The sequence below is a fragment of the Colobus angolensis genome, unplaced genomic scaffold (assembly GCF_000951035.1).
Source record: "Colobus angolensis palliatus isolate OR3802 unplaced genomic scaffold, Cang.pa_1.0 Scaffold208, whole genome shotgun sequence".
In the NCBI taxonomy this organism is placed as follows: Eukaryota; Metazoa; Chordata; class Mammalia; order Primates; family Cercopithecidae; genus Colobus; species Colobus angolensis.
Window position 1 is genome coordinate 851,095 of NW_012115244.1, and position 8,420 is coordinate 859,514.

The 8,420-nt window shown below is 50.9% G+C and overlaps 1 protein-coding gene across 1 annotated transcript in view; it reads left to right on the top strand.

Moving 5' to 3' along the window:
* TTLL8 (tubulin tyrosine ligase-like family member 8) overlaps window positions 1-8,420 on the top strand; it is a 48,499-nt gene that overhangs the window by 39,095 nt on the left and 984 nt on the right. The window contains exons 14-16 of the mRNA XM_011942270.1: window positions 7,214-7,381; window positions 7,790-7,880; window positions 7,995-8,144. Of these exons, the coding sequence (XP_011797660.1) occupies window positions 7,214-7,381; window positions 7,790-7,880; window positions 7,995-8,144 (409 nt within the window). The remainder of the gene's footprint in view (window positions 1-7,213; window positions 7,382-7,789; window positions 7,881-7,994; window positions 8,145-8,420) is intronic.

The following is an 8,420-nucleotide window of genomic DNA, read 5'->3' on the forward strand; positions in this document are numbered from 1 at the left end:
TCTGACCCTCCCCTCTGAGGTGCAGCGGCTGTGCAGAGTGGCAGGTGTATTTCCATGTCTGACCCTCCACTCTGAGGTGCAGCGGCTGTGCAGAGTGGCAGGTGTATTTCCGTGTCTGACCCTCCGCTCTGAGGTGCAGTGGCTGTATAGTGTGACAGGTGTATTTCCGTGTCTGACCCTCCACTCTGAGATGCAGCGGCTGTGCAGAGTGACAGGTGTATTTCCGTGTCTGACCCTCCACTATGAGGTGCAGCGGCTGTGCAGAGTGGCAGGTGTATTTCCGTGTCTGACCCTCCGCTCCGAGGTGCAGCGGCTGTATAGTGTGACAGGTGTGCATCCTTTGTTGGTGAAGAACAGTACTGCATGGCACACGTGTGCCAGAGCCCGCCTGGTCCCCTGATGACAGACAGCTGCCTTGCTTCCAGTGTAGGACTGTGATAAATGAAGCTGCTCTGATCATCCCGTGCCAGCCGTTACAGGGACATGTGCCTTTGTCTGTCTTGGCCGTATGTCCAAGAGTTTCACCACTAGGTCATGAAGGATGCTTGGGTTTTGCTTTAGAAGAAACTTCCAGTTTCCAATGTGGTTGTTTTGCAGTCCCACCCATCACATGAGAGTCCTGGTTGCCTTACATCCTTGCCAACACTGGGTATTGTCAGGCTGTGTTTTTAGCCAGTCTGATAGGTGTACAGGTATCTCATCGTGGTTTTAACTCATGTTTTTCAGGTGACCAGCTGTGATGAGCACTTTGTTCATTAGCCATTCAGATATTTTGCTTTGCAAAATGCCTTACTAAGTCTTTTTACCGTTGTAAAATTAGGTTGCTTGTCTTTGGTTCGTTACTAAGAGTGTTTTTTATATATTCTTTACATTTATTTATTTATGTATTTATGTATTTATTTATTTATTTTTGAGACAGAGTCTGACTCTGTTGCCCAGGCTGGAGTGCAACGGCGTGATCTCGGCTCACTGAAATCTCTGCCTCCGGGGTTCTAAGTGATTCTCCCGCCTCAGCCTCCTGAGCAGCTGGAATTACAGGCATGCACCACCATGCCCAGCTAATTTTGTATTTTTAGTAGAGACGGGATTTCACCATGTTGGGCAGGCTGGTCTCGAACTCCCGACCTCAGGTGCTGGGATTATAGCCCTGAGTCCCTGCGCCAGGCCTCTTCTGTATGTTTATTTGTCAGCTATGCACAATGGGACTGTTTCCTCCCAGTCTGTGGTTTGCCTTTTTGCTTTCTTAGTGATTCCTTTATTTTTGGAGTTTTTGCTACTTTGTTTTGTTTTTTTATTTCTGTGGGTGCCCCGTAGGTGTATATATTTGTGGATTGCATGAGATAGGATGATGCAGACATGCAGTGTGTAATAATCGCTCAGGGTAAACAGGGTGTCCAGCCCCTCAGGCCTTTAGATGCTCTTCTGTGATTCCTTCTACGAGCTTTGTGGTTTTGACTTTCACATTTTGGTCAATGAGGCATCTTGAGTGAATTTTTGTGTATGGTGTTGTAAAAGCCAGTGATACAAATGGACTCATTCTTGTCCTACACAACTAATTCAGAATCAAGGGGCAAGGGGAAAAAACACTCAGAACATAACCTGGCACCTGCTCCAAAAATTAAACATTTCACGAGCCCAGCACCTAAAACAGCCCATGTAATCCAAAGACAGTTTTATCAGTGAGCTGCTGAAACAACCTGCTGGGACTCTGAAAGTACTTTCACCCACGCCATCATTCACCAGTCAGAGCCCCACAAGTCTCCTGGTGCTTACTGGTCTTACTAGTGAGCTTGCTTGTGAAACAACACAGAGCATTTCTCTAAGAAAACTCTCAACCTTCTCTTGGTTCTTCAGACATAGTGAGATCACCCCATCTGTGTGTATGCCCTGAATTGCATTCTTGCTTCCTAAATAAAATGTTAAATTTAGATTTTCCTGTGGCGGTCCAGTTGTTCCAGCACCATCATCAAAAAGACCATCCTTCCTCCCGCTGAATTACTTTGGCATCTTCATCAAAAACAGACTCTCTTGAAGGAATTCTGGATTATTTATGCTGTTTCAACAATCTATTTACCTATCCTTATATCAATACCATACTGTCTTTGAAGTTTTCAAATACGATAGTGGGCCGGGTGTGGTGGCTCATGCCGGTAACCCCAGCACTTTGGGAGGCCGAGTGGTAGGCACCTGTAATCCCAGCTACTGAGGAGGCTGAGGCAGGAGAGTTGCTTGAACCCAGGAAGCAGAGGTTGCAGTGAGCTGAGATCGTGCCATTGCACTCCAGCCTGGGTGACAGAGAGAGACTCCACCTCAAAAACAAAGCACAAAAAAAAACCAAATATGATAGTGTACTTTTTCCAACTTTGTTTCTTCTTCAAAATTGTGTTGGCTACTCTATGTCATTTGAATGGTTTTGTTGTTGTGGTTGTTGTCTGTCTGTTTGTTTCTTTTGAGACAGAATCTCACACAGTCACTGGGGCTGGAGTGCAGTGATGTGATCTCAGCTTACTGCAACCTCCACCTCCTGAGTTCAAGTGATTCTCCTGCCCCAGTCTCCCAAGTAGCTGGGATTACAGGCGCCCGCCACCACGCCCGGCTAAATTTTTGCATTTTTAGTAGAGATGGAGTTTCACTATGTTGCCCAGGCTGGTCTCGAACTCCTGACCTTGTGATCTGCCTGCCTTGGCCTCCCAAAGTGCTGGGATTACAGGTGTGAGCCACCGCACCTGGCCTGAATTTTCATGTTAAGTATTTATTTATTTATTTATTTTGAGACGGAGTCTCACTTTGTCACCAGGCTGGAGTGCAGTGGTGCGATCTTGGCTCACTGCAATCTCCGCCTCCCAGCTGGGTTCAAGCAATTCTCCTGCCTCAGCCTCCTGGGTAGCTGGGATGACAGGCACACGCCACCACGCCCAGCTAATTTTTCTGTATTTTTAGTAGAGACAGGGTTTCACCATGTTGTCCAGGACGGTCTCGATCTCCTGAACTCAAGTGATCCACCCGCCTCGGCCTCCCAAAGTGCTGGGATTACAGGCATGAGCCACTGCGTCCAGTCTCATGTTAAGTTTAAAAAAGACCTCCTAGGATGTTTATTGAGATTGCATTAAATCTATAGATCGTTTTGGGGAGAATTGATATCTTACAATATCGAGGTTTCTGATCCCTGCACATGATGTATCTCAACATTTATTTAGGTATTTTTCAGTTTCTCCAAGCAATATTATTGCATAGTTTTCATTACATTTATTCCTAGGCATTTGATGGATTTTTGATACTTTTATAAGTATATTTTACCAATACATTTTGATACTTTTATTAATAGTATTTGAAATTTTATTTTTCCAATTGTTTGTTGCTAAAATGTGGGAAATGCAATGGTTTTTGTACATGGACACTGTGTTCCAATGTGTTGATAAATTCACCTCTTGGTTCTGGCAATTTGTAGATGCCTTTGGGTTTTCTACAAAGTCACATCACCTGCAAATAAATTCCATTTTGCTTCTTCCCTTATGATCTTCATGCCGTTTGTGTCTTATACTTGCTGCTACACACCTGCATGGACCTGCAGTGGTAAGAGGGGGCAGGAGTCTATTAACTGCGACAAGGGATGCCAGGTTTTCATCAACGCATGTCATCAGGTGCAGGAGTGCACGTCAGATGGAGGACTGCGCATCGTTAGATGGTTGTTAGTTGCTTTAGGTGGTTAATTTTTGTAAATGTTTCTTGGTGCAAATAATGTGCGGTGCTGAAACTGTTCAGCATCATGAGTTCGACCAGATTTGTTTATTGTGTTGTTGACATATTTCATTTTCTTCGTCTGCTTATCAGCCACTAAGCAAAGTATGATAAGAATCTTGGAGATGCATATAATTCTGTCAGTTCTTGCTTTAGAGTTTTCAGATTGTTACTCATTTTATTTTGGTGAGGACTTTCCTGGTATGTTTTTTCTTTCATCACTATATAAGCTTATGTTTTACATATTCCTCTGCATAAAATTCTGGACTGCCAATGTTTAATCTTTTAACCAATGCACGTAACGTTTACGTTTAATGTAACCATGTACATGGATTCTGTGGGGATTGATTCTGCTTAAGAAATCACTGCAAAGCAGAGCTGCTGACAAAGCAAACATTTATCCTCCACGTTTTCTGTGGCTCAGGAATCCGAGAAGGGCTCATTGGCATGGCGCTGCTTCAGGGATGCTCCTGAGGCTCAGTTCCAGTGTCAACTGAGGCAGCCTCATCTGAAGGTTTGCCTGGGACTGGGGACCCACCTCCCTGATAGTCCATCCCCCCATCAGTCCCTCCCACGTGCACCTTCCACAGGGCTGCTTGAGTGTCCTCACAACATGGCAGCTGGCTTCCTCCAGTGAGTGATTCAAGAGAGACCACTAGAGTCATGAGGTCTTTATGACCTCACCCGAGACATCACACACCCCTGCTGCTCCTATATTCTACTGGCCGCGTACTCCAAGCCTGATCCAGACAGGAGGGGAGCGCATGACTGCCTGGGGATGAGGATCACTGCGGGCTGCCTTGGAGCCTGATGACCACAGTGTCTACCATCTGATTTCATTTAACTTTTGTTGATCTCGTCTATTCTATGTTCCTTTTTCTCTCTGTTCTTGCCTTAGTTTTCACTGATGCTTCTTCTCTCATTTTTGTTTTTCCTTCTTCTGGTTTGGAGGTTACAGACTGTTTCTAGTGTTTTACTAACTGCCTACAAATTATTCATTGCACGTTTAACTTACCAAAATCTAAAGTGAAGGAAGTCACACTTATACCCACCTGACCATACATCGACTTTGAAGCCTGGAAAATGTGAAGTCCCTGCTCCCTTCTGACTTACTGCTATTGCTGTCAGTCTGTTTAATAATGTTTTTAACAGTCTACTGGGCGTGATTATCATCATCGCTTGCACAGCCAGTGGTTTTTAGATTTACTACATACATGCCTCTTTGCCCTTCACTCTTCCTGAGTGTCAGACTTCCAACCACGTTCATTCTGAACCACTTTCATTCTGCTCAAGACAGTGTCCCTTAGGGAGGCGCCAGTGGTGGGACACTCGGATGAGTTTTTGGTCTGTCAATATCTCTTCCACACAGGTTCATGACAGAGTCAGATTCTCTGCGGCAGGAGTCCAGGTTGCAGCCACTGTCCCACCGAACACTGAATATGTCTTTCCACTGTCTTGTCTTTGCTGTGGCTCTCGGAAAATCGGCAGAGTCAGCCATCATTCTGCAAGGGGAGCTGTCAGTTCTACCTGCCAGCTTTTAAGACTGTTTTAATATGATATCTGAGTGTTCAATTTGATTTTTACTTATTCGATCTGGAATTTGAATGTCTTTGATGTGTGTGCTGGTGTCATTATTCAATTATGGACTCTCTCAGCCATTATGTCTTTAAATATTGCCTCCACCCCGTTCTGTCTCCTTCCCTTTGGAACACAAACTAAATGTTTGCTAAGCCTTCTCTCTCTCCCGGTATCTTTTAATCTCCCACTTCTTTGATTTATTTAGCTGCCTGTGCTGCATTCTAAAAATGTCTCCTCACCTGTCTTCCAGCTCATTTAAGGATGCTATCAACCCATTGAAGTTTTAGTTTCTTAAAGTTTTCATTTTTAGAAGTTCTACTTTTTAATAAAATTATTTGACCTTTTTTTTCTTTTTTTTTTTTTTTTGAGACAGGATCTCACTCTGTCACTCAGGCTGGAGTGCAGAGGTGCAGTCACAGCCTCCAACTGTAGCCTCCAACTCTTGGGCTCAAGTGATCCTCCCACTTCAGCCTCCTGAGTAGCTGGGACCACAGGTGTGCACCACGCCCAGCTGTTTTTGATTCACCCTGGCACCCAGCTGTTTGGGGCTGCCACATTGTTGGGGGCATGGGGTGTCTTCTGTCACCACACTCCAGGGCCTTGAGACCCAGAGCTCCAGGTGGCCCTGGTGGTGAAGCCTCAGAGTGAGGAGCTTCGGGGCTGGGTACCTTTCAGAGCGCCCTCTCCTTGGCTCACTCACCTTCCCTGGCCTGGACCTGGTCCTCCCTTACCTGGTTGCCTGCTGCTTTTGCTTGCTTTTGTGATGCTTTTCCAGTCTTATTCCCCTCTTTGGTGGTTTTCCCTGGAAGGACTGGTCTGGGTCCCAGACTGACTCCCAGGTACTGAGTGTACCCCATGAGCTTTAGTGGCTCCCCAGAGCCTGCTGACGCCCCACAGTGAGTCTCACCCCAGCCCCGGCCTCCATACAGGGTTGGGGCCCAGGCCTTGGGCCTCCCCTCCCTCAGCAGGGTCCAGGCCCCACACCAGCTCTCAGCTAGCTCATGCATGCTCCATTAATCACGCACAGATACACAGAGAACTGCAGCCACCCCGGTGGCTCCCATCAGGCCCTGGGTGCCTGGGGGACAAGACCCTGCCCCACAGTGCTGCCTGGCCTGCTGCACTGGGCCACCCTTGCAGACTTGACCTCTCAGTCCTGTGCCTGGCCTCCCTGCGTCTCTCTGCTGGGATGAGAGCCCTGGGGAGTGGGAACTGCTCCCACCTCATTCTTCCTGCGGCTCATGCCCTGCTTGTGCCATGCAGGTCCTAGCCTGTCCCATGGGCCAGGCTGGCCCAGCCCTTCCGAGGTTCCTGGAAGCCAAGGACTGCTTTGCATAGGCACTGGGGGCTCTCCCCACTCAGACCCCCAGGAAGAGTGACTCAGCCTGGGGCCCGGAGTTTGCTGTTGGCGGTGGGTGCCCCAGCGGGGTGGTGCCTGCACTTCTGGGCTGGGCTGTGGTTGCTTAGGAGCTTTTAGCCCCGGAGGCTGGGAAAACCAGGGAGTCCCCACTTCACCCCACATCCCTACCCCACCCTGGGACTCCTTCTCTCCCTCCCCTACCAGCTATAGCTGCAGCTGGTCTTACCCTAGCCCTTCCTGGCCTGGGAAACCTGAAGTTTGACTCACTGGCCCCAGTACATGGGGGACAGGGCTTGGCACCGGCTCACCCCACTGAGAAGGGCTGGCCAGAGCCATGGGACAGCCCCAGGGCAAGGGCAGCGGCTGGAGGCGAGTGAGAGCCAGGCCAAGGCCCCAGCCTCTCTGTGAAAAGGACGTGTGGTGGTCACACCTGCCAGCCTTGCTTGTCCTGTGACACTCCAAGGAACTGTGTGAAAGTTCTTGAAAAGCAGCAGCTCCCATGCCGGGGGTGACCTCGCTGAGTGGCCAGCCCCGCAGTGGACGGCACCTACCTGCTCTCGCCCATCATGGCTGCCACCTCTGAGTCCATGCAGGAGGGGGCACGGACTGCAGCCACCTGCCAGACCATGGGCACCGCATGGGATGGCTGGCCTGGGGCGTGCTCCCTCCAGCAGCTCCTGGCATCAGAACAGCCCATGGGCCCTGGTGAGGTCTGACCGCAGGTTGTGGGCAGCAGGTCTTCTAGCTCCACTGGGAGCCCCAGTCCAGGTCCACTTCGAAGGTGCCAGCGTGACCAGATGGCCTGCACCCGGTACAGCCTCTCGTGGGGACAGGGCTCGGTGGCTCCTGGAGCACCCCTAGTCTTAACACTCCCACCTCCCTCCTGAGCCCTCCAGCCGCTGACCCATCCTGGGACTCTGGGGCTAGCCTAGCGCACCTGCTGGCCCTTGTCTGCAGGCCCCGCCCTGTGCCCACCACCCACTTGGTCCCAGCCCAGTGGGGACAGGTCCTCAGCACCAGGCGTCTGAGCCCGAGCCCAGGCACAGCAGAGCAGGAGGAGCTGGGGCGGGGGCTGATCTTCTCCAAATGCCCTGGTGGGTTGGGTCCTTCTAGGCAGGACTCGCCTGGAAGAGGCTGATGAGCTAGAGGCAGAGCTGGACCGCCCCTCTGGGGCGGGGGGCCGGGCAGAGGGGTGTTACAGAGGGTGAGGGGGGTGGAGAAGGGGACCATCCATCCGCAGAGCCTTCATCCCAGAGGCAGGAGGCCCCACTCCCGCCCCCCGGCCCCCGTTCGAGTGGAGGTCTTGGTTTTCCGAAAGCTGGGGGAAGCATGTGGGCTCCATGCAGGAGCGAGTTGGGAGCCACCTGGGGCTGGACTCTCCGCCCGGGCTGGTCTTGCAGGTGATGAGAGTGGCCCTGGGGGGCCTGCAGGGGGGCGTGGCCTTGAGGGTCGTGGGCGTCGCCTGTTGGTGGGTGTGGATTGAGGGAGGGGTGGGCGCCGTCTGGGGGCCTGGGGACCAGGTCAAGGAGCACTAGGCGCAATCAGGGGGCCTGGGGCGCAGTCGGGGATGGGCTGGGGTAGGAGGGCACAGGGGCGAGGTTTGAGGGGTCTGTGGGCTCAGGGTCTGTGGACGCAATCCAGGGTTCCCGGGCCGTGTGGGACGGTCAGGGGACTGGAGGAGCGGTGGTGGGGGTGCGGGGCCTGGGGACGCTGGTGGAGGAAGGCGCTGTTGGGGGTGGGGGTC